At 38.3% G+C, this 25,474-nt stretch overlaps 2 protein-coding genes across 6 annotated transcripts in view; one reads left to right on the forward strand and one right to left on the reverse strand.

The window, feature by feature from the left end:
* The window catches only part of ccnt2a (cyclin T2a), a 24,802-nt gene extending 19,090 nt beyond the window's left edge, over positions 1–5,712 (forward strand). The window contains exons 9-10 of one of the 3 annotated variants that reach the window (XM_085986601.1): positions 9–1,152; positions 4,992–5,712. In XM_085986601.1, coding sequence (XP_085842727.1) covers positions 9–1,152; positions 4,992–5,044 — 1,197 coding nt within the window. In that variant the 3' untranslated portion in view covers positions 5,045–5,712. Of the gene's footprint in view, positions 1–8; positions 2,753–4,991 lie in introns of those variants that run through there. The other 2 variants (XM_085986602.1, XM_085986600.1) reach the window with 2 other exon arrangements.
* map3k19 (mitogen-activated protein kinase kinase kinase 19) overlaps positions 1,838–25,474 on the reverse strand; it is a 98,135-nt gene continuing 74,498 nt past the window's right edge. For 2 of the 3 annotated variants that reach the window (XM_085986597.1, XM_085986598.1), the window contains 6 exons: positions 22,737–23,005; positions 20,988–21,043; positions 17,453–20,224; positions 17,157–17,309; positions 16,040–16,737; positions 1,838–10,800 (listed from right to left, as the gene is read on the reverse strand). In XM_085986597.1, the coding sequence (XP_085842723.1) occupies positions 10,620–10,800; positions 16,040–16,737; positions 17,157–17,309; positions 17,453–20,224; positions 20,988–21,043; positions 22,737–23,005 (4,129 nt within the window). In that variant the 3' untranslated portion in view covers positions 1,838–10,619. The other variant, XM_085986599.1, reaches the window with a different exon arrangement.

Below are 25,474 nucleotides of genomic sequence, written 5' to 3' on the forward strand. Positions count from 1 at the left end.
CTTTATAGGCTAATCAAGCTGCAAAGAAACCAAAAATAGATGGTCAGATAGCTGATAATGTTCTTCCTGGTTCATCTGGGCCCCATGAATCTTCGTGTTCTGTTGGTGATCCTGCTTCAAGTGCAAATTTTCCTAAATCAAATTCCACAACTGCTCTACCTGCATCATTGAACTCTGGTAGTATTTCAATTCCAACGCATGTCCCTGAAATGATGGCTACCACATCATTCAGTTCTACCTCCCAACAAGACTGGCCTCAGCATCCACACCAGAACATGGAGCAAGCTCATTCTCACAAACAAGATATGTCCTTATCTGTCAACAAAAATGACATGATCTGCATTCAGCAGTCAACTTCTGGACAGTTAGCTCAAAGCCACCATCGATCTGAAAAAGGTTCAGGGCATTCATCTAGTAAACACGAACATCTTAAATCTGGTAATGGCAAACATCATGGATTCCCCCTTCCACCTGTACCAGCTCCTCAAAAATTAGCTTTGGACAGATATAGAGAGAAATTTGCTGCAGAACTTGCAGTACAGAAACGCAAACTAGAAACACTGGAGTCTGATGTGAAAGAACAATATGCCTCTGCTGCTCAAGCCCTGGTAGAACAACAGAAAAAGCGTGTGCCAGCGCAGCAGCAAATTCAGCATAATAGTAATGCTGTGACTTCACCAATTAAAATGAAAATCCCAATTTCATCAGAAAAATCAGAGAGGCATGCAGCAGATAAAAAGGAAAAGGGTTTGCTTAAATTACGGATACCCATCCCACCCACAGAAAAGGCTTCTAAGGATGAGCTAAAAATGAAAATTAAAGTTCTCTCCTCTGAAAGACACAGCTCCTCGGATGAGGGCAGTGGCAAGAGCAAGCACACAAGTCCACATGCAGGCAAGGAGCATAAGGAGAAACGCAAGGACCATTCTTCTCACCATCATCATAGTAGCAGCCACAAGCATTCGCATAGCAGCAGTAGTGGGAGTAGTAAACACGGTATTGATGCATCGAAAGGAGGAACTTTGCGGAGTCCCGTAGGTCTGAGCGGTGATGGCAGTTCCACTGGCTCCGGCTCTTCACGCAAGAGGGTGCACGCCAGTGATACTTCTCACAACCACCATCCCAAAATGAGCAAAACCTCCAAGACTGCAGGTACTTCATCTAGCTCTTCTTCCTCTTCCTCTTCTTCCTCCTCTGTGAAGCAGTATATATACCCTTACAACTTAATTCTTAACCTTCCCTCCTCCCCTCCTCCCACTGTCACATACCAGGTGGGCTATGGACAACTCAGCACCCTCATGAAACTGGATAGGAAACCTACAGAGGCCAACGGTCACAACGCCAATCCAGAATACAATGCAAACAGCCAGCACATGGACTACAAAGATACTTACGATATGCTGGAGTCACTCTTAAGTGCCCAAGGAGTGAACATGTAGCCGTAATTCGCAGCCTGTGTTTGAAGTTGGAATTCTACTCCCTCTTAATCCAGCTGTGACAAAAGTCATTGCTGCCACTGCTTCCATCAGATCTGAGCGCTGCTTCCCCATTCTCCACTTTCAAAAGGAGATTAGCGTAAGCATAATCAGAGGTGAATGTTGAAAGGGTTGTGCTCTACACATAGTATTATAATTACAAAATACTGTTAACTTCTAGCATGAAATGTGCATATTTAATTTTGCCGATATTTCAGCAATTGAAAATTAAAGATGGCAGACTGCTGCTTGTGAAGGTTTAACGCCTAATGTGTTGTGCACACCAATAATGTGGCAGTTTATGTTGGTTTTGCAATGTCAAAGCCCATGTTTGTATTGCCACATGTTTTAAAGGAGTGCAATTTTTTTTTCAAATTTCATTTGTCCTTTTATTGTATGGTGATTTTGCATGTTTCTAGGACAAAAGGGATGTAAAATGGACATTAGAGACAACTGTATTAGTTTACCAGAAAGTGGAGAAAAATGTACATACATTTTTGTATGTTTAGATGTACTATGAATACTCAGGTTTGGAGCTGCTTGTAAGTATAAAAAGTTTAAAAAAAAGAGAGGTTTACATATGACTGACTTTGCTATAAAGTGCATTTAACAATTTTCATGGCTTGTTGAAGTAATTTACCCAGGCACCGTGCTGTTTCTTGATTACATTGGGTTATTAATGTAACATTTAAAAAAAATTAAAAAAAAATTGTCAAGGCTCATGTAGGAGAGAAGTTAAGTCACGAGTGTAATAGCTGTATTTTTTTAGGTTAGCTCTTCTATAAATATTACTTTAAATACATCTTAATACTCTACAGGGATCAAAGTGTCAATCAGCATCTTAACTTTCCAGCTTCTGTATGCTTGGATTATAAAGTAAAAAGGAACAAGTTACTGTTAATGTGATTTTTTTTCAGGCATATATAGGTTTGCAGTCAACTACACAAACAAGAACACCGTAAAAAGGTATTATCTGACCTTTATGGCTGATATTGCACCAAAATAGTACTGTTGAAAATTATAATATACATCTTAATTATTGTAGTTACAGAAAAACACTAATTATTTTGTGTGTAGCGGGGGCAACACAAGAATAACCTGAGAGATAATCTAGTGTTCCTAATGACTGAACAGTGGTTTGGGTCTTAACTATTTGAGACTTAAGCACTTTTTGAGCCATAATAGTAATGTAAACAAATTGCTGTCAGTGGTCAGATATTACCTTTTTAACATTGAAAATTTCTTAGTTGAATTCATCAATAAATGTGATAGTTATTCACGTTGTTTCCTGTAGTCTTTCTTTGCTCTGTCATGAACACACTGCTGTGCTGCATCATTCAAATAGTAAAACTACATATATAGGAGCTTTGAAAAGTATATTTTAATAAGCATAGTGCAGTGGTTAATGAAATACCTTTTTTTTAAACTACTGCTTAACTACAAGTTTTCTAGTAAAATTTTATACAAATTGAAACATTTTACATTCCCTCTTCCTTATCACGCACACCGTTTGAATTATTTCTAAGCCATGGGGTTCAGGGAGATATCTGCTAATACTGCTTTCTAGCTAGTTGCTGCATGAGCAGTTTGGTTGGCACATTCCTTTTTGCTATGGGGAAGCGCAAATTCACCATGTAAAGATTTTCATAAGGATATGTGGCCCACTGCTTTTATTATACAAGTATATGGCATCCTGTGCCACAGTGGAATTATCCTTGAAGTAAATATTCCTAAAATTATAATTTAGAACTTCCAACTTTTATCACATTTCAGTTTTTGTTTACTGTTACTTTGTAATAACTTATATGTCCAATATGATATTTTAACTTTTTTTGGTACTGCAACCCCATTTCCTGCTTCAAGTTCAACTGCTTTGCTATATATTTTGATACTGCAGTATTAGCTTGTTAACTGAATATTCTAGCAGTGAGTGGTACAAAGGATCTCTGTTATAATTTGCACTGACTTCACAAACCATGTTACAACAAGAGTTTATTGTATTACTTTAACTTTATTTCCTTTCTTCTCCCCTACAGGCTCTAGTGTGTATGCTTTAGCCTGTCTTGTGGTATTATATTTTCAGATAGTTATGCCACATTGACTTCAAAAACCCAGACAAATATAATGCACAAAAGCTGTTGCTGTCTTCAATCTAGAATAATATCTGAACATTACTTTTTTAAATTGTTTCATGTTAAATCTTACTGGTTCTGTCCTATTGCTAGTCAAATAAACTTGCACTTGCATTCAGACATTCACTTGGGATATTTTAGACTTGGTTTCTTCCTCGTATTGGCTGCAACTGATGCTTCCCAATATTAAAACTCGTCCCTGTCAATTTCAGATCTTCATGTGAAACACTATCTTGGTAAAGGAAGTTGAACATTAAAGGGTAGCTCTGAATATTGCAGTGTAATGTACCACCTAATACAAGAATACTCATGCATACCTACATCTCCCCCCCCCCCCCCCCCAAAAAAAAACCATGGAATATTTAACAAATTAACCCCTCACTTATTTTGTACCACTATCCATTCAACATAGTAACCAAAAAAATTTTGTCACTTTTAGGTGTATGTCAGTTTATTTGTGAGTCAATGACAAAACAGCTGTGCAACTAATGATGGTTCCCATCTTGGGTTTATAGCTGTCTACTTTCAGTTATTTGCTGCTTCCATTTACATTTTATACTGTAGATTTTTTTTTTTATGGTACCCATTTTAGATTGTCTAATCTCCATATTTTTAAGTCTACTTTCTCACCAGTTGTGATGCAAGCTGTCGATACAACACACAGTCCTGGGTTTTGCTTTTTTATTACTGATATTCTAAATTTTCTGTTACGCTGCACTTGGTTTATGTGTATCATTCATAATGAAAAATGTGTTTAAGCCAATAATAAAAACAAATGCAAGCAATTATGGGTTCATACTGACAATGTAGGTTTGTGCTGGTCGAAGGGATCATTCAAAAGTATCCTCTTATAATGACCTATTGTGACATCAGAGGATTAGTGGTTACTGAGACTCTTGGCATCAGTGTGACCTGTATCTCTGAAGTTGTAATTTTATTTGCTCTTGCTCTACTAGTAGTCCAAAGCACTTTCTATAGTGACCGCCTTCTAACAAATAGCACACAATCTCATTTACTTACAATTCAGCAAACACTTGGTGTTGCATTTTGCCACCAGCATGTGTTCACGTGTTTTTTCCAGTGTGTTAATACTTTGCAATTCTTTTTTCTGGGTGCACAAAATGCAGCTAAGTGCCAACACTAGAATACCAGTAATGAAGGCATACATAATTTTCAGACCATTTGTGTACATTTTCACATTATCACATGGACACTCCATCTGTGCCACCAAATGGACTGCCATGCAGCAACGCACAAGTATGGCTTGTCCATAACAAGTATTACAATATTTGCTGAGCTGGTATGCTTTTTATTTACAGATTAAATGTTGTGTGTGGATTTTAGGCTGCCTAATTTTTAGGTTTTATTTCTTTCCTGAATTTAGATCATAATGTATTGAAATCAACTGCAAGAAAACATCTTTTGGGTCAAAAATAAACCACAATCAGAAAACTTTGGGTTTGATCAGCAAAACAATTTTGGAAGGAGCAAACGATACTTTCATAAATATTTACAGCTGCCTTCGCAAAGTATAATAAAAGGAGTTGGAGTGCACCATAGCTGTATCCTCAGTACCAGTTCCCCGATGAAACTTTCTGCATCTCTCTGACGCAGGCAACTGGAGGTGAGCTTTGTCAGTGCTGTCGTTGGTACAGAGAGAATATCAAATGCTCCTATGCCTAATGGAAGTGACTACATGGTCACCCTGGATCTGCACAATGCTGAAGTATTTTGCAATTCATTTTTGGGGGAGTAATTTTTGGGTTTAGCCTTTAAATCAGAAGGTTTAGTTTTTTTACTACTGATTCTATTCATGATTGTATCTTTTGATGTCAACAGTTGAAGTGCTAAGAAATTGAAATTAATTTTCAGTTTTGTGATTACAAAGTCTGGAAAAAATTGTTTTCAACCAGCACAGCTATTTGACATGAGTGGCCAGCTCCGTAGATGAGGTGTCTGTGGCCTCACCATGGGATGATTTTAGCCAGACGTTTTTAATAATGGCGCAACAATTGATTAGTTCTTATCTCAATGTACTTGGTAACCTGATGCAGCATGTAGTCTGATATCCTTCTCTTAAAATAAATAATAAACCATGACCAGAATGGGTGAATCTTAAAGGAATTGCTTTCTTACTAATTTGATTGCTGCCATCCATGCAGCAATGTGTGGAAGCTCTTCTGATGAGCATTAGAGTCTAATTCATGGCCTGTAATTTGTGGACAGTGGCAAAACGAAGGCACTCGCTGCTGAACTCGATGAACGTTGCCCACAGATCTCACTATCTCTGGCGAGAACTTTACCTTTCTTGACGTGCAATTGATTGTAGCACTGTATAATGAGAATCCGCAGCAAAGAGCTGCAGTAACATCAACAAGCTGTCTAAGCAGCCAATCACATTGAAGAATTCTCAGACAGCAAACCAAGAAAATAAAAGCACTGAATTATCTGCACTTTTTTTAAATGTTAGCAAAATAAAAATGAGGACAAACACTGGGGTTAAGGTAGTTGAAATATGAACAATCTTTAAAATATATATTTAAAACGATTGTAATTCTAATTATAATGAAGAAATCTGACACTCCACAAATATAAAAAATAATTTTTCAGGGCCAGAGCAGTTTTTTAGTAATCAATACGCTGTTAAAACCCCAGTTACACCTATTCCAACACGGCTTAACATTTAATGGGATATTTAAAAGCGATATTAGCGCAGAAAAGCTCAAGTTTTCATCAGTTCCACTGATTTCACAGATTGTCAGCAATGGGGGAGGAGGGTCCACAGCGCAGCCTGTGTCAGAGCAGTGAATGACCACAACTTCAGGATTTCCACGTTTAGATGTACATGCGCTAAATCCTGAAGTTGCGGTCAGTTTCAGGGGTAATGATGCCGAACGCTGACAGTTCGCGGTCATTACCCACTGCAAAATTTGAGCCCATCTGTTAGCGGTTTCTGATGTCTCAATTTCTCTTCCCTATGCCATCTTGTCCCAAAATTAACTATAATTGAACCATGAAAGGGTTAGCTCACTTCTTTCAAGATCTGATTTTAGAATGAATAATTTAAATTGTTGGTTTCTTACACAGAAACAATAGGTTTTATTTGTAGCCTGCAAGAAGTGAATTTAGTAAGTTGAAGTATCTTACCTGTACCACTCTCAGTTCGTAAATTAGTTTTGACTAAAATCCTTTAAGCTTTTGGGATAGCACGCCCATAACTTAATAGGTTGCTAGTGCATTCTCAATTCTCATACTACGAACATAAAACCTGTGGTCTACATAGAAATAATTTGCCTCGATTTGCCCTTGCTGATGTACTGTGTTGCTTTATACTGACTCCAGGTAGAAACTGGGATCCATTATATGATGCTTGCTGTGTACATATATGCATGTGTTTAAAATATCTGCAAATCATCAAATAGAGTTGAGATATTACAACAGTTCAGTTTTACTCCATGATGATGCCAATAAATAGTTTTGTGCAATGCCACACTTAAACTTTTCTTTGTCTAATAATCATTTTACTGATCCATTTTTCCTTGAGCTATATTCTCATGCTGGCCTAATGTCCACTCTGGCAACCATAGTGAGAGGTCTTACAATTGTTTTTGTTTGGGTTAGCTGATTTTTTTCATTGAAGAGAAACTGCTTCCTGTAGAACCAATTTGCTTCTACTTAAAAAGGCTGGGAACATCAGTGCCTTCAGTGAAAGGAAATACACCATCTTACAGCTGCTAAACATCACTATGTCTTTGAACATGTGTACATGAGTGACCAATATAACTTAGTACTGTTAACTACACAAATGCAAGTGCAACATTTGCCAAATAACTCACATATTTACATTTGGAAGTCTAATCATATTCATCATGTATGAGGAAAAATAACGACCCTCCCAATTATAAGCAATTTTCTTGCTTGCAATGTCTCACTCACTCACAGGAATGTTTTGGTCCCATGGACTTCAACACCGACCTTTTGCCTCATATTTTGCACTTTTCTAGGGTCTAAATAACAAACCAAAGACAGGCTTAATGTTTGCAGTTATTTTTTTTAGATCTTGGCTGTCTGTTCTATAGCTCATTATGCATCCAAAAGCAAAGAATGGACATAAACCTTCTAATTCAGTGTGTTAAATTGATTCAAGTATTGTATGTAGCATTAAATCCCATATAAAGATTCTGGATCATACTAATCTTTAGGGGAGCAGTGCTTCTGCATAATTCACAGGTGAATTGTATTAAAGGAACATAGTCTTCTAAGATATTAGGATTTTTCTCAACCCTATGAATAATGTCAACATGAATTGTGCTGTTTTTCACCCAGCTTATATTTCTTGGGCTGTTTGTTTAATCTTTAGTGCTTTGAGATAGTATGTGTGGTGAAGTAATGTTTGGTAAAAGTCAGTTACTTGCTGACTGGTAGAATTGTAATTTTTTTAAATCTCAGATCTCACCTTCTGAGGACTTCTATTTAAGTCTGTAATTGTATTTAAAAGCTTTATGTACAGCAATTAATTGTTTAAACCCCAATTGCCACTTTGTAACTTAAAATGCTTCACCAGTATCTGCTTCCTTGTCAAAAAAATCAAATTGCACATTTTGAAAATGCACTTTTAAAATTCTGAACCATTCAATGCACTGCCCATCTAAAAAAATCTTTGATTTTCACCTAAATTGATGAGGAAAAGTTGGTGGTGGAAGCTAGAGGCAAATTCTTGGTAGATTTAAAGATCTAAAATTTGTAGAAATGTCAAAAGACTTCAATGACAGGCTCAGATCAGATGCACAGTGCAAGTAGAATAATGGTAACTTTCCGTCTCTTTAGCAAGTTGGCATTGATGAAAGGTCATCGACCTGAAACGTTAACTCTGTTTCTCTCTCCACAGATGCTGCCTGACCTGTTTCCAGCATTTTCTGTTTTTATATCTAATTAGGGAGAGTATTTGAAGAGTGCACGAAATATCCAACACTTCTAGTTTACTAATTACATCCTGACACAAATTTATTTCCTGAAGATGTAGCATATCTTAATGGGTTTGGGAGAACTTCTTCAACTTACTCCTACAGTGCCAATATTAAATTTATTAAACACATTCTCCCACCGCACTTTGATTTATCATTGTTAAAGGGACCTTTGTGTCCTCAAATAATTGCAGTTTCAAGTTAAAAATACAAGTGTATTCTTAAGAACTAGCATGCAAAAAGAGTTGCACAGTAAGTTAGATCATGAGTGCATGCCAGCCTCTACCAGAATAAGCCTGCAGTTTTTCTACACAAATCTGCATCTCAACAAAGATTTGACATACAACTAGAAATTGCTGGGCTGCCAATTCCTTTAATGTTTGGCTATTCAGTGGTCTTATTCTCATTAAAATGGTCCTAGCCATGCATTCTAAATAAATCAATTTCTGCCAATAATCATTCTCATAATATTTAGGAACTACCCTGACTAGGAACTCAATAACTGCATCAACATACAGTCAAGCTCATGTAATCTTCAACAAACTATAGTTACACCAAGAAACTGAGTGGTACAGGTATTGTAACATTGTTAAAATTTGTTCTAAAATCTTCTTGCCAATTTTCCTGCAACAATTCCGATCACTTAATAGCCCATAAATTCTTGGAAAGAAAGACTTGTATTTATATAGTGCTTTTTGTGACCTCAGGACATCCCAAAGTACTTTACTGCCAATTAAGTATTTTTGAAGTGTAGTCACTGTTGTAATGTAGGGAAACTTGGCAGCCAATTTGAACACCGCACGATCCCACAAACAGCAATGTGATAAGGCCAGATTATTATTTTTTTTAAGGTGTTTGAGGGTTAAATATTGGCCAGGATACCAGAAGAACTCCCCTGCTCTTCAAAATTGTGCCATAGAACCGTTTATATCTACCTGAGAGGGTAGATGGGACCTTGGTTTAGCAGCACCTCTAACAGTGCAGCACTACCTCAGTGCTACACTGAAGTGTCACTCTAGATTTTGTGCTCTAGTCTCTGGAGTGGAACTTGAACCCACAACCTTCTGACTCTGGCGAGAGTGCTACCACTGAACCACAGCTGACACAGCATATTAATGACTACGTAAAGTTCTTGATATACTTCCCACAACACTGCTCAAAATAAACATTGTATTAAAGTTAAAGAATGTGTTTTGAGCACTCCTGATTGCTCAGCTGGTTAAGGCTGATTGAGCTGTACAGGTTAGCAATATGTCAGGCTCTGTTCTGTGCTGAATTTATTAATCCAAGTGGCAGCCAGAGGATGCTGCAATTGGCCTCAGCACTCTTGGAGAGAAAAATCAGTAGAGTTCCAAATAGCCTGCCTGTTCTTTGTCAACTCACTTGTGGCCAAGCACCAGAAGGTGGCTGGAACCTGTGCAGCCATACTTGAGCAAGGATTTAACACTTTCTGAAGAGGTGGAGGTGAGCAAAGGCAATTGTTGGACAGAGGGGAAAGCGGATTCTGTAAATTTGTATCTTAATTCTAATGTTCTTTTTTTCAATCAAAACTACAGCTGTCTGCTCCCCTTCCTCGGTCACATCACTGCAATGTGATCATTCCATGACGATAATTGCAGTGATGAACAGCCACTTCATTTTTGTGGCTGTCAAGTATTTCCTATTTCAAAAAATCCAGATCATTTTTGTCTTTAAGTGTTTTTAGCACCATGATGCAGACAGTAACTTGTAAATTTTGGTTGGGAGAGGGAGCAGATAGGATTTTTGTTTTTATAAACCTGATGGGTACTTCATATGTTTTCAATGCTAATATTGCCAAAGGGATCATATTTCCTAATAATTCTGCAATTTAAATTAACTCAAATTTTTGAACAAAATTGTCTGACATGAAATGTAATGCACAATTCAAAAGTTAGATTTAGTGCAATCTTTTGTTTGAAAAATGTATAAAATGGCTTTTTACATACTATATAAATAACAATTAAGTAGTTAGATTAGAATGTGTAGATATGATTCTACAGAGAAAATACATAATTTCATATCGGTTGTTACTTTTCCTTGTTGCTGTTGAATATTTTCATGACACCCAGTGGTTCCTTCTTTGAAACTATTGCTTGTAATTCTGTTTCTGCTACAATTTTGTCTTCCTGCAATGGCTGTTTCTTTTGTTTCTTTGCGATGAATGGATGTCTCAGGAGCTGTTTTGCTGAAGGGCGTTCATGCTGGTCACTGGATTCAAGAATTTTTTTTAAATTTTTTAAATATGCTGTTGCACTATATTCGACAACAAGATACATGTATTCATATTGACCATTCCACGAGTGACTTGGCTACGAAATAATTTACTGAGATTGTTTCAATGGAGGCAAGAATGACCAGTGACTTAGAGAAATTTGTTTTACCTAGTTTTAACATTTAGCACGTTCATGATCTCATATTGCAAGTTTTCAATAAAATATGCAGCATCAAATATTAATGGCCCAGAATTTGCAGTCAGCAACAAAGCAAAGCCATTCGCCGCTGGCCCTGAAGTAAACTTCACACAAAGATCTCGCAGTGTCTGTCAAGAATTTCAGGTTTTCTGATGCATTATTCAAATCAGTGGAAGTTAATGGGGATTCCCAGCGAAGAGCTGCTGTGATGTCAACAAGCTGTCTAAGCAGCCAATCAAAACGCAGAAGTCTCAACAAACCAGGAAGTGGGTAAGCCCCTAAAATTCTAACTTTTTAATAGGAGCAGGAGTAGGCCATTTGGCCCTTTGAGCCTGCTCTGCCATTCAATCAGATCATGGCTGATCTTCTACCTCATCGCCACTTTCCTGCACTAACCCCATATCCCTTGATTCCCTTAATATTCAAAAATCGATCGATCTCTGTCTTCAATATACTCAATGACAGCTGCCACAGCCTTATGGGGTAAAGAATTCCAAAGATTCACCACCCTCTTGAGTGAAGAAATTTCTCCCCTCAGTCCTAAATAACTGACCCCTTTTTAAAAATGTTAGAGAGCAAAGCAAAGATTGGGGCTCTCGCATGTGGAAAATTGCAAACCTGAAATAAAGATGAACAAATTTTTTTTTTTAAATGAAGTTTCTTTAAAATTTTAATTATCGAAATAGATAAATTTGACTGCACAACATTAAAATAGTTTTTTCAGGGCCATAACCTTTGTTTAGCAGTCAACGCGCTGTTAAAATCCCAGTTACACCTAATCCAACAATGACTCATTATTACAAGAATCCATGACTTACTTGCATTTGAATTCAGTCAGATAGGTTTTAAAGAGGAATTTGTGAGTTTAATGAATTTCAAAGTGTGAAAAATTGCAACTTTTAAAAAAAACTTTAACTTCTGACGGGGAGCAGCAAGGGTTATTGCCCAGCACTTCCATCAAGTAAATGTTACTTGCACTTATCAGCCCAAGTATAAATATTGTTCAGGTCGGCATAGACTGCATCATTAGTAGTGAAATAATAAATGCTTTTAAAATAATCAAACAACCCTACTTCTGACGAAAGGAAGGTCGTTGAAGTAGTTGGGCTGAGGAACTCCTGCAGTGACATACTGGGGCTACATTGATTGGCCGCCAACAACCATGACAGTCTTCCTCTGGTATAACATAGCCACTGGCAAGTTTTCCCTTTGATCTTCATTGACCTTAATTTTGCTAGGGCCTCTTGGTGCCATACACATTAGAATGCTGTCTTGTTATCAAGGGCAGTTACTCTTGCCTTTCTGGCATTCTGCTCATGTCTGGAGCAAGGTGGTGATGACATCTGTGCTCATTTCCTGTCCGGCATACTTGGCAAATTTCTGTTACTATGCAAATATCTTGCAGCTGACATTAAATATTTATAAATAACAGAAAAATCAAAACCCAGACTGAAGCCCAATGTACAGCACACAATGCTTTTTAAAAAATTCTTTGATAGTAATGAATCAAAATGTAGTCACTCCAAATGGGTAAAGCCACCAATTTAAAAATCAGAACTGAACCAATAAAATTGTTCAAAAATTTTCTTTCAAACCTTTTCATCTGCCAATTTTCCTTCTCAAAAATGGAAATGTTCAGGGTTCAATATAAGCTTTCATACCTAATGCAGGAACATTGTGCCTCACATAAGTAGATTAAACTTGCCTATAGCATTTTCATGTGTTCAAACACATTTATAATGGCCTGGATTTTGCGGACAGTGGCGAACGAATGGCACTTGCCGTTTGTTACACTTACAGCTGCCCATAGATTTAGTGGACTTTTGAGCAGCAACCTATGGTAATTGTGCATCTGAAACAATGTGGCGCCCTCTACAGTGAATCTGGGACCTGTGTGAACAGGGCAAGCAGCAGTATCTTCAACCAACCGGCTTGAAGAATCCTTACAACAACTTTATATAGCACCTTTAACGTAGTAAAAAGTCCCAAGGCACTTCACAGGAGTGTCATAAAACATAGTTTGATACCAGGTCACAAGGAGAAATTAGGGCAGATGACCAAAAGCTCGGTCAAAGAGGTAGGTTTTAAGGAGCGTCTTAAAGGAGGAAAGCGGTTTTGCCAAGGCAGCTGAAGGCATAGCCACCAATGGTTGAGCAATTAAAATCAGTAATTTTATCAACAGGCTAGAATTAGAGGAGTGCAGCTATTTTGGGGGTGGGGAGTTGGCTGGAGGAGATTCAGAGATAGGAAGGGGCGAGGCCAGGGATGGATTTGAAAATAAGGATGAAAATTTTAAAATTCAGGCATTGCTTAACTGGGAGCCAATGTAGGTCAGCGAGCGCAGGGGTGATGGGTGAATTGGACTTGGTGCAAGTTAGGACACAGGCAGCAGAGCTTTGGGTGACTTCTGAGTTTACATAGGGTAGAACGTGGGCAGCCAGGAGTGTGTTGGAATAGTCAAGTCGAGAGGTAACAAAGGCATGGACGAGGGTTTCAGCAGCAGGTGAGCTGATGAAGGGGTGGAGATGTGCAATGTTACGGAGGGAGAAATAAGCGGTCTTAGTTATGGCGTGGATATAGAAACATAGAAGATAGGAGCAGGAGTAGGCCATTCGGCCCCTCGAGCCTGCTCCGCCATTCAATGCGATCATGGCTGATCATCCAATTTCAGTACCCGGTCCCTGCTTTCTCCCCATACCCCTTGATCCCTTTAGCCTTAAGAAATATATCCAACTCCTTCTTGAATATATTTAATGAATTGGCCTCTACTGCCTTCTGTGGTAGAGAATTCCACAGGTTCACCCCTCTGTGGGTGAAGAAATTCCTCCTCATTTCTGTCCTAAATGGCCTACCCCTTATCCTTAGACTGTGACCCCTGGTTCTGGACTCCCCGACCATCGGGAACATCCTTCCTGCATCTAGTCTGTCCAGTCATGTCAGAATTTTGTAAGTTTCAATAAGATCCCCTCTCATTCTTCTAAACTCCAGCGAGTATAAGCCCAATCGTCCCAATCTCTCCTCATATGTCATTCCTGCCATCCCAGGTATCAGCCTGGTGAATCTTTGCTGAACTCCTTCCATGGCAAGAACACCCTTCCATGGTAAGAACATCCTTCCTCAGATAAGGCAACCAAAACTGCACACAATACTCAAGATGTGGTTGGAAGCTCATTTCAGGGTCAAATATAACACCAAGATTGCGAACAGTCTGGTTCAGCCTCAGACAGGTGCTAGGAAATGGAGTTTGTGGTGGGGATTGAAGAAAATAGCTTCGGTCTTTCCAATATTTAATTGGAGGACATACCTGCTCAACCAGTGCTGCGTATCGGACAAGCAGTCTGACAATTTGGAAACATTGGAGGGGTCAAGAGAAGTGGTGGTGAGGTGGAGCTGGGTGTCATCACCGTACATGTGGAAACTGATGCTGTGTTTTTGGATGATGTCGCCGAGGGGCAGCATGTAGATGAGAAATAGGAGGGGCCCAAGGATAGATCCTTGGGAGACACCAGAGGTAATGATCGAGAGAAGCCATTGCAGGCGATTCTCTGGCTAGATAAGAATTGAATCAGATGAGTGCAGTCCCACCCAGCTGGACGATGGAGAGGCGTCAGTGGAGGATGGAGTCAGCCATATCAAAGGCTGCAGACAGGTTGAGAAGGACGAGGAGGGGTAGTTTACCTTTGTCACAGTCACATAGGATGTAATTTGTGATAATAGCCATTTCGGTACTGTGGCAGGGGCGAAAACCTGATTGGAGGGATTCAAACATGGAGTTCCAGGAAAGATGGGCACGGATTTGGGAGGCGACAACGCGTTCAAGGCATGTAAAGTGTAAACCAGGAAGTGTAAGTTAGAATATTAAATTCAATGTAAAATCAGGTACATAAAACAAAATAAAGTGAGGGAAAGAAAGATGGGATTAGAAGAGAGCTAAAAGAAACAAAGAAAAAGTAATACATTTTAATTTTTATAAAATCAACAATTAAAATCTGAAAAAATGAGACTCCACAGTTGTGAAAGTAAATTTTCAGTGCCAGAGAGGTTGTTTAGAAACATTGAAAAATAGGGGCAGGAGTAGGCCATTTGGCCCTTCGAGCCTGCTCCGCCATTCAATATGATCATAGCTGATCCTCTATCTCAATACCAGATTCCTGCTCTCTCCCCATTCCCCTTGATGCCTTTTGTGTCTAGAAATCTATCTATTTCCTTCTTAAATGTATTCAGTGACTTGGCCGCCACAGCCTTCTGTGGTAGAGAATTCCACAGGTTCACCACCCTCTGAGTGAAGAAATTTCTCCTCATCTCATGTTTGATAATAATTAAGACTTAGCACGCCATTAAAAATGAACTTACACTTGAACGGACATGCCCTAACCTTTTCTCTGTGTTTAGTGGGTAAATACCGTAACTTCACGCCTGAACATTCATGTGTTTCAACGCTCAATCTCTCTGTGAGATGCAGGTGTAGCAAAGCTTGTGAAGAAGCTGGGCAAATCGGACAGAAACTTTCTGATTTCCGTGTTTTAACTTTGCATATGTGGATGCTAGAAGTTGCTGTCTGATTTGCTCCTTAATAACGGTGAGCCTTGGTAGCCTCACCGTTATTCCTACCGCAAAAGCCAGGTCAATGAAAACTGCCTGTATAAACATGTTAGGCTGTAATTACACCCTCCCACCAATGCTGGCACTAGTTTGTTTTGCATCTCCCAGCTCCTCACTCTATATTGTGGAGACACCCCCATGCTTCAACCAGCTCCATTTCTCTGTTTACCAAATTGGTATAGGTTTTGCTATTTAACTATAAGTAATAAGTAAACTAATATATAAAAAAAAGTGTGATTTTGAAATGGAGACTGAATCACAACTGCATCCAACACCACCCCTGCCTCAGGCTTCAATGGAATAAAAATTGGACAAATTCTATAAAGGGTGGGTAACCCGCTCCACCACATTACCACCCAGGTGCTGAATTTAAAAATTACCTCGCACTTTGCAACACCATAGGAGATTGATTAGTATTTTAAAAATACACTTACCTTGTTAGACAAGTCTGTACAAAGTCTCTTGCATTCTCAGAAAACTGCTCATGCAGGGTAGGCATCAGACCGCGATGTGCTCCAATATAAAACATGGCTGCCATTTTGTCCATATGAGCCAAAGGCGGTTTTCCAGATGCCATTTCAAACACAGTACAGCCTATACTCCAAATGTCAGATTTCTTGCCATGTCCAGTCTCATTAATCACTTCAGGTGCCATCCAGTAAGGAGTTCCATGCATTGATTTAAACATTTCACTGTGTGTATCACTCATATTCACACATGTCATGCGTTTGGCACATCCAAAGTCAATGAGTTTTATCACACCATTAGGCATAAGCATAACATTGTTCCCTTTTATATCTCTGTGAATCACCCTGTTATCATGTAAATAGTCCACTCCTTTTAAAACTTGTTTAGTATATGTACAAAAAACAGGCTCTGGTAATGGCCCAAATCGGCTGATGACACCAGCAATGGAGCCACCAGGAACAAACTCCATGAAAATGTTGACAACATTGGCTTCTAGGTTTGTACCTAGAAAATTCACAATGTTGACATGTTTTAGGTTTTTTAGTAGCTCTATTTCCTCTTCCAATTTCTGATATTCCTTTTCTGCTGCAATTTGATTTGTTGCATCCAAAGCAACCTGTTTAACAGCAATTAATTGTCCGTGACTGGTTAGACCACAGTACACCTAAACAAATTGAAAATAAAAATGACTATAAGTACACTGCATTTATTATGTACTCTTGGAAGGACAGAATGAAAATATATTTGCCTACAATACCAACTTTATCTTCTGTAAATTCTTAAAGTTAAAAAGTAAGCCTGAAGGACCAAAACTGCATTTTCGTTACAACTAGGCATCTCAAATGAGTTCAACAATTTTTACAATCAGGATGATTGGGTGGTTTTACTACATTTTTCTTCCCTAATCATTTCTGATTCTTTTTTCATACAACATACTGGAATCCCTATAAACAAGGGAGCATTTTAAAGCAATAATTTAGTCAATTTCTGTAACAAAGCAGATGAGGAAAATGCTACAATTTACTACATTATTGACTGTTACCATTTGATCTTTGAAGTCAACAGCAATTTACAGTTACTCACTGTGCCATAGGCTCCTTTGCCAAGCACATTGCCTTTGGTCCATATAATGGCATCCTCACAACTGGAGCTACACTCAGACTTTATGGAGTTACCAAGTGAACTGCTCGGCCTGCTAGAAGTCTTGAATAGTTTTGTAACTGTATATTCAGCACTCTGTTGGGAACAAAATAGCCATGTTTATGAGCTTTTCTAAATGTTTTCTTTTTTCCTCCAACACAATTTAGTGTGTTGTAAGTTTATTACTGCCATGAGCCATTGTGCTAAAGATCAGTGTAAAACTTTTAAAAATCATTTACCTGAAGGTTTTTTTCATTTATCATTTGTCCATTTACATTTTGAGACAAATTGTCCTTATTATTGTAATCTTCCTTTTGTTGGACGTGTTTGGCCATTTGTATTGTGTAATCACAAGTATTATTTTCTTCTAACAACAATGCTGATGCCAGACAACTGAGCAGCTCATCTGTAAGATTGTCCTGACCACATTCAAAATGATATGCTGGGGTCATTGTTTCCGCTGTCCACATGTTAATCAGTGGTTGAGCTGGAAAACTTGTTTGATCCAAATCTGGACCTGAATTAGCTTTTACTCTGGAAGAAGTGTTAACTTGATCTTCAACAGTACATAAGGCAGTAGATTCTGCTTCATCATTTACAACATCCCAGTTAAGTCTATTAAACAAAACAGTTGTAGACTCATGTGCATCAGTAGTCCCTTGGCATTCTACAAATTCACTTCTTTTATCTGTTTCTTCATCAGCTTTATCTTTCTTACTCAGATGCTGTTGTAACTCAAAGAAATCAGCAGCAAAACAATCTGTGTTCTTGGTCTTTGGGAGCATTGAGGACTTACACTGGTCAGTCACATTATCTCCCAGATCGCCTCCGTTAACACAAATACTAGATGATTCCTTACATATATTTTCTTGACCATCTGAAGTGACAGATTTGACTGAAGTTTGCACAAGTGAGACTTCCATAATGGTTGACAAATACTGGTTGTCCAGGTGAGCCTCATAATCTGGTAATGGATGAGGGGACTTAGAGCCACCTGAGAGATGGCCACTATCTGAATCTTCCTGGCTATCTAAGTCGTGGAATAAGACCTCATTCCTGAAAGTTTTTATGTGCCAATCGTGGCCAGAAATTATCGCAATATTTTCTTGTTCTTCATTACTATTGAACAAAGAGGTGTTTTTCTCTCCATTTTGTAATACATCTATGTTCTTTTTTTTTGCATTTGTGTAAATGTTCTTATGTTTAGAATTCAGGTTATTTTTTGTATTCTTTGCACTGTTTTTTTCAATTGCTCGATTTGATTTTGAATTCTTACATATCGATTGTCTTCTGGGTGGCGCAGAATGAATAACTCTGTGATTAGTTTCACATGTTGTGGACTCTCGCATGAGGCAATACACTGGAGTGCCAAACATTTCATAAATTCCTGGGCCTTTGTCAGTTGGATTTATTTCCTGAAACATATCACTATACTTTAATGCTGAGAAATCATTAGTAGAATGTGATCTTGGAACGCGCAGAATTGGTGATTTGTTAAGACTATTTGAATTTCTGTTGATACACGGAAGAGCTTGTTCATTAGAACGTGACCCATTTTTCAAGACGCATTTAATTCCACCTTGTGTTTTTGTTTGTACTTTTGATGAAACTTGGTGTAGATCAGGATTCTCCAGTGAAGGGAGGCATGGACCTTTTTTACATTTTAGAAAATGAGCAGCTGATGGCACATGTGTACTTTTCCTCAACCAACTTTGTGTTGAAATGGGGAGGCACTGTAATGACTTGGAACTAGATTTGTTTCTTTCTAGAGCGGAGTTATTCCTTTGATTGACGCAATTAATCTTGCTCATTTTCTTTTTCTCTTTTTTTTTCCATGCTAAAATATTGAAGTTGTGGTTGACATTGTGAGACAAACCATAACTGGTATCTTTCATTTTAACAGGAGTCTTTTTTGAAAAATGCTGTGCTTTGGTGGGTGATTGCTTTGCCACTGTGACATACACAACAGGATTACTTTTTGGTTCAGTTTTCATATCCTTATGTGCTATGTTTTCTTCTTTTACATAAGTGGCATATTTTGTCCTGACTATCTGTTTCGGTACAGCTGCACTTTGTGCAAAATACTCTGCTAAATTTTGAGCAGTGCCTTTGTGATTTATACTTTCTCTTGCTTTGTCTCCTTGAAACAGATTATCACTTGGTTTGATCTCTTGTCTGCATGGAAGAGCCTCATTGGCTGGTATTTTGGTGTGTGCATTCTGCAAATTTGTGTTTTGATTTGGACCCACAGCTGCAGACTTAAGAACATCTGCAATCATATTTTCTTTAACAAGGGGCAATGATTTGCTAGTCTGTAAATTACGCTCTCTACATAGAATTGTATCCAATAATACAATATCATCTTTGCAATAACTAGCATTTAATACTTCTTCAATTGTTAAGTTTGTTCCTGCAATATCAGGTTCTTCGCATTTGTATTTGTTTTTATCTGATCCAACTGAAGTACATTCTGTATTATTTTCTAAAGGGATCATGTGAGTGACATCCATTGCACACAAATATTTAGCCATTTCTTGACCTAGAAGCTTTTCATTGTTGTTTTTTGTACCAGCAGCTACACAGTCCACACATTTACTGAGAGGCATAGGAGGAGGTAAACTTAACAATTTGTCACTATTCTCGATGTCAAATCCTGTTTCTTTTGGCTGTACATTTAAGTACTGTATTTCGTGGCTCTGTGAGTGTTTAGGACTCTCATCCATATTGAAGGAGCTTTGGTTGCTAGATGCACCGGCACTAGCGTATTCATTTGCAGTTTCTTGTCTGTGGGACTGTGCTAAGGATTGTCTGTTCAGTCTTTTTCTCCTTGTGATTGATTCATGTGCCGATAAAGAATAATGTGGGCATCGTTTTGAAGGCAATGTTATAGCAGTGGTACTGGAGATATCACTTTCATTTTGTTTATCAGTGACTCTTTTACCCTCTATTGGAAGAAGTCGCAGAGGCGCTGGAGACCTTACAATGCTGGTGCTCAGTTGTGGTAAAGAAATCTGCAATTTTCAAAAGTTTAAGATTTAGATTTCATCTGAAGTCATGCATGTCTTTTAGGGCCACATGTTATGTTTTTCTTATTATGTTTAAAGCAGAAGTGACATCACATATTCAATGCTTTGTTAATGCCCTTTTCAGTTATAAGAGAACAACCAATAAAATTGCATATAAAAGAATTGCTGATATAGTTATGCAGAGGGCTGTGATTTTGTCATGGAACATAGCAATGAAAATAATAGATAAATCATAGTAAGAATGTTAAGAGCCAGTGAAATCATAGTAAAAATCATGAACATCAACCAATGTCGTGTGGATTGTTCTTGCTGGTGCTGCTAGTAGTCTCGGGGCATTGTATCTGGGGCTAGACAGACATGATTTTTTTTCTGGAGTTTATGTTCACCACTGAATATTACATTTAAGCCTTGGCAGGCTGAGTGCATGGAGATACTGCTGTGTTTTGACGGGGGGAGGTGTGAATCTTGGAGGGTTGCCTTAAATGGGAAGGGGGAGTAAATTACTGCTGAGACCAAGGTCAGCAATTTTATTCAGGTCCCAGATGGGGGTGGGTTGTCAAGGGTCAGAAGCTCCAGGTTCACCTGCTGCCCAAGAAAAGTAAAAAGGGGAACAGAAGCATGGACAGGAAGGGATAGTGTGCAAATTATGGTATTTATTATGACTCCCTTGATGCCAATAACAAAATTATAACCTTAGTTATGTGCAATTGACATTTAAGAAGAAAATAAATTTGGAATCACACAATACCTTGAGAATGTTGCTGCTGCTACTCTCTAAATCTGCTGGCACTTGCTTTTTTAAATCTTTTAAACAACAATGAAACAAAAAATCGCATATGAAATCAGAAATATTGTATCAAGCTGTCCAGTTCAAATAAAGCTGCAATTTAACAACGCTTTAAGTAAAATCACAACATTGTAAATCTATTTGAATTGTCTTTGCAGTAAAAGGTTAGTCATTAATCTGTCTGAAAATCATATTTTAGAACTTCGTAACTATAGCACTTTTTGTTAAGATTAGCTGAGTTTTAATTTCTAATATCAAATGAGATAAACATTTTAAAAATGTTGATAGTGAATACACAATATATATGCATATTCAATGTTTTATTTTGCAGTAATCACTTATTGATCATCGCCTCATAAAAATGCAGTGATTATGTCACAACTGTGTATCCTTCAGTTTGAGTGTCATCGCACATCAATATTTCACTGCTGCCAAAACTAAACAAAGGCACCCAACTGTTAGGTAGCCTTGCCGTGGTAATTTTCTTCAGGGCTGCCAACTTCTTGGATATTTTGTGCACCTCTAGGTGTTGGAGACAGCATTCTCTCTGGCAGCCACTTCCTCCCAGGGATTCTGCACTGCTTTTCTCTGGGGAATGTGCCCTAGAGTGGCAAACAGTGTCGCCCTCCTTGTACCTGCCACGCAGCAATAACTCCACTCTTGCATCAATGAACCTGGCAGTTGTTAGTTGTAGTATTGTTCCACGGAAGCTCAACGTAAACTCGAGGAACAGCACCTCATCTTCGGATTAGGCACTTTGCAGCCTTCCGGACTCAATATCGAGTTCAACAATTTCAGATCATAACCTCGGCCCCTATTACTTTTTTACTTACATTTTTTCCACCCCTTTGTTTTGGGTCTTCCTTCCTCCCCCCCCCCCCTTTTCTTTTGCTTCTCTCTCCCACCTGGCAGCTGTCTCTTATCCTGCCAGTACACTTCACACCTAATCTCAGCTGTCTTTTGTCTCCACTGGCCTATTACCATCTCGTCTGGTTTCGAATACCTTTTATTGTCTCTTTTACTTCTTTTGTTCGATCGCAGCCCTGCCTTCGATCTATTTTATTTTCTTTCCAGTTTTGAAGAAGTGTTTCGACCCGAAACGTCAACTCAAATTTCTCTCCACGGATGTTGCCTGACCTGCTGAATTTTTCCAGCATTTTCTGTTGTTATTTCGGATTTCCAGCATCTGCAGTATTTTGCTATCGTACTAGTTGTTAGTGCTAGTCTGCTTCCCTTTAAATGGCTGTTCCAACTCTTTAAATAGCTGTATTATCACTCAGAAATTCTGATCAGGTGCAAGTGAGCTCCCAGAGGCTGTCCACTGAGTGGACAGGTGGGTAAGAGGTTACATTGCAAAGCAGAAATTGAGGTTGAAACAGCCATGTGCAGTAAGTTGAAAGATGTTCTACTGATCATTATTCCTGCTCTGGGATGCAAGAATCAGAATTTCTACAATACAGTGATTTTGTTTTTAACTTTAGGAATGGTTAGATGACCAGAATGGTCTTTTCCAACCCTGTATGTTCCCAAAATGAATACAAGTTGTTCTAGCTTTGTACTCACAATTTAGACATTACTGGAACACCTGATGTGATTGCTGCTTTGTAATCACTTCCAACTAGCCATTATTTTCTACATATTTTACAACATCTCTGCAAAATGGTACTGTACTAAGAAAGAGAATGAGAAAAAACATGGAAGTCTGCTTACTTTGCTGAATATGAGTTTTTGTGTCTTGTGAGGAATCCAGGTGTACTTCAGTATTACTGATATTTGGCTCAGATTGTGAGCCCTGCATTCCACTGATAACTTCAATACTGGACACATTTTTAACCTTTTTGTTCCTTCTGGTGGATGCATTTAATGAAGATGACGTCCTGAGCTTTATAGGAGCCAGCAGTATTTCATCAGGGAGTGATGAATGATGTAACTTTTCTCTATTAAGACCTTTCCAAGGAATTGTCCATGTAGTATCTGGTCTGTGGAAGATATCATAAATTACTTTACACTGGCCAGATTTTGCGGTCAGTGGCGAGGTGATGGTGCTCGCCTCTGACCTCGAAGAAAGCTGCCCTCAAAGATCTAGCAATCACTGTGGCATCGATTTCACCTCTCCCAACGTTAATTTGAATCTGACGCCAAGTCTAGGGGATTTCCAGTGTCCAGCAACAGTGATGTCATTAAGCTAGCTAAGCAACCAATCACATTGAAAAATTCCCACAGACAGCAAACCAAGAAGTAAAATGCACTGATTTTCCTTCACTTTTTAATCATTTTACAGAAAGCAAAATAAAGATTAGGACATACACATGGGGTTAAGGTAGAAGCTGAAATATAAACAAACTTTTAAAGAAAAATATATATATATTATAAAAACCATGGAATTTTTATCATAATGGAAACATTTGACATTCCACAAATATAAAATTAGTTTTTCAGGGCCAGAATGGTTGTTCAGCAGACAGTACACTGTTAAAAACCCAGTTACACCTCTTTCAACAAGGCTTAACTTTTTCAGGGGTTTTTAACAGCGACATTCCAGCGTAAAAGGGTAAGTTTTCATCAGTTCAGTGATTTTAATTGATTGCGAGCTCCAGGGAGTTCAACAGCGCAGCCTGTGGAGAAGAGTAGGATCACTGACAGCAACTTCTGCATTTCCACATTTATCTGCATATGTGTGGACTCCAGAAGTTGCTGTTAGTTGCAGAGGAGTAACGACTATGAACGCTGACAGTTTTGCCATCATTACTACTCTTGTACCTAATATCCTTGAACCTGAGTTAACTTTACTCACAGCTTTTAAATGTATCTCACATGACTACATAAAAACTGCAAGGGAATCAATAATCGAAAGTGCATCAAACATAAGACTCATCTGTGCACTGATAATTTGTTCTTGTTTTCTACTACATGAGTTTAACTTTAGGGCTTTTCTATGTATTATTGTAAACGTGAGGTGAAAAAGAGAAGGAATTCATTTTTTTTAGAAAAATTGCACATACCAGCACTGTGTGTTGATGCATGCACAATTTCAAAAACCTTTCAGCAGCTCCATTTACCAGCAGTGACAAGAGGAGCTCAATTCTATGCCATTACAGCCATTTGCAATGGCAGAGAGACAGTACAAAGGGGTGAGATTCAAGTAGAATGGCAGCTACCTTGTTTTGTTTTGCTGTATAAATATGGTTGATGAGCCTTTATAATGGGGAAACATTTGGCTTTATAACAGTCAGGATAAATGAAATCCAGAAAAATATTGGGTTATGTTGTTATTATGAATAGAATACATTTTTGATGTTTATGGTTCCAAATGAGAGCTAAGCTAGTTCATTTTTTTTCTGGAAATTCATTTCCCATTTGGGACCACAAACCAGATATAACAAAATGTTTTTTAAAAATTGGGCACTGAATTAACTTGTGTGCATTATTACATTACCAAAGGTGTGCTCTTACAATTTATTTAACATTGATTTCAAAGTACAGGCAATACATAATTTGGGATTGCAAAACATGGAATTTCTCTATGCGCTATTTTAACTAATGCATTAACACATTTAACCCCAAATAAATCTTGGAATTTTATGCATGGGCGAATTTCATGATCCTGTTCCTAGCAGTAAACAATGCTCATAGGGAGTGTGGGTCGTAGAATCGGCGCTACAATGTTGTAGCCCCAACTCTGTTCCTTGATCCCTTTAAGCACGGCTCCCTAATGTGGAAGTACAGTTTCTCACTTAGACACAAAATGGCTTCCTGGGCATAGAATAAAAACTTAAATGGCCGACAGCATGATTCACTAACCAGTCTCTAGGGAATAAGACAAGTTAGGAATGCTACATACGTACTCCTTATCTATGATAAGCTTACAAAGAGCCTCATTCACCAAACAAATAGCCAAGGACATGATAAGGTAAACATCGGCCTACAGGCCCAGCTGGTACAGTGAGAGAACAGAAGGAACAGAGGGATCCCATAATAAAGGATTAGTTAATCTTATCCCGAGGTATTTCTGTTTGCTATTCTAACGCAGCCCGGAATACGTTGTTTCAATAATTCGCAAGGTCTGTACCTTTGTAATCAGGTATGATTCCATACTATCTCATGTGGCATAGAAAGCCTGTTTTGTTTCTATACTGTATAAATATGTTACAACTTCTTTATTACTTTGAAGAGGTCTGATGTAGCCCTTGACTACACAACTCTTCCCTTGCAAGCAAATAAAGCCTGTCTTTAACGATACTTTGTGTTTAAGAGTCTTACTAGGGAGTCAAGACTTCGACACTCACTAAATTAGCCCATTGTTCTTTTGTTATCTGCCAGGTTACATAATTTAGGTACGTTGGGGTAGATTTTTGTCTTCGCCGACTGGGCAGTAATCTGGCAGAACAGATCGTCCGCCCTTTAAAGAACAGTTTGATTTTCATTCCATTGATTTCAAAGACCATTAG

The sequence above is a fragment of the Somniosus microcephalus genome, chromosome 4 (assembly GCF_052327205.1).
Source record: "Somniosus microcephalus isolate GS21.2 chromosome 4, FLI_Smic_1.0, whole genome shotgun sequence".
NCBI classification, from domain to species: domain Eukaryota; kingdom Metazoa; phylum Chordata; class Chondrichthyes; order Squaliformes; family Somniosidae; genus Somniosus; species Somniosus microcephalus.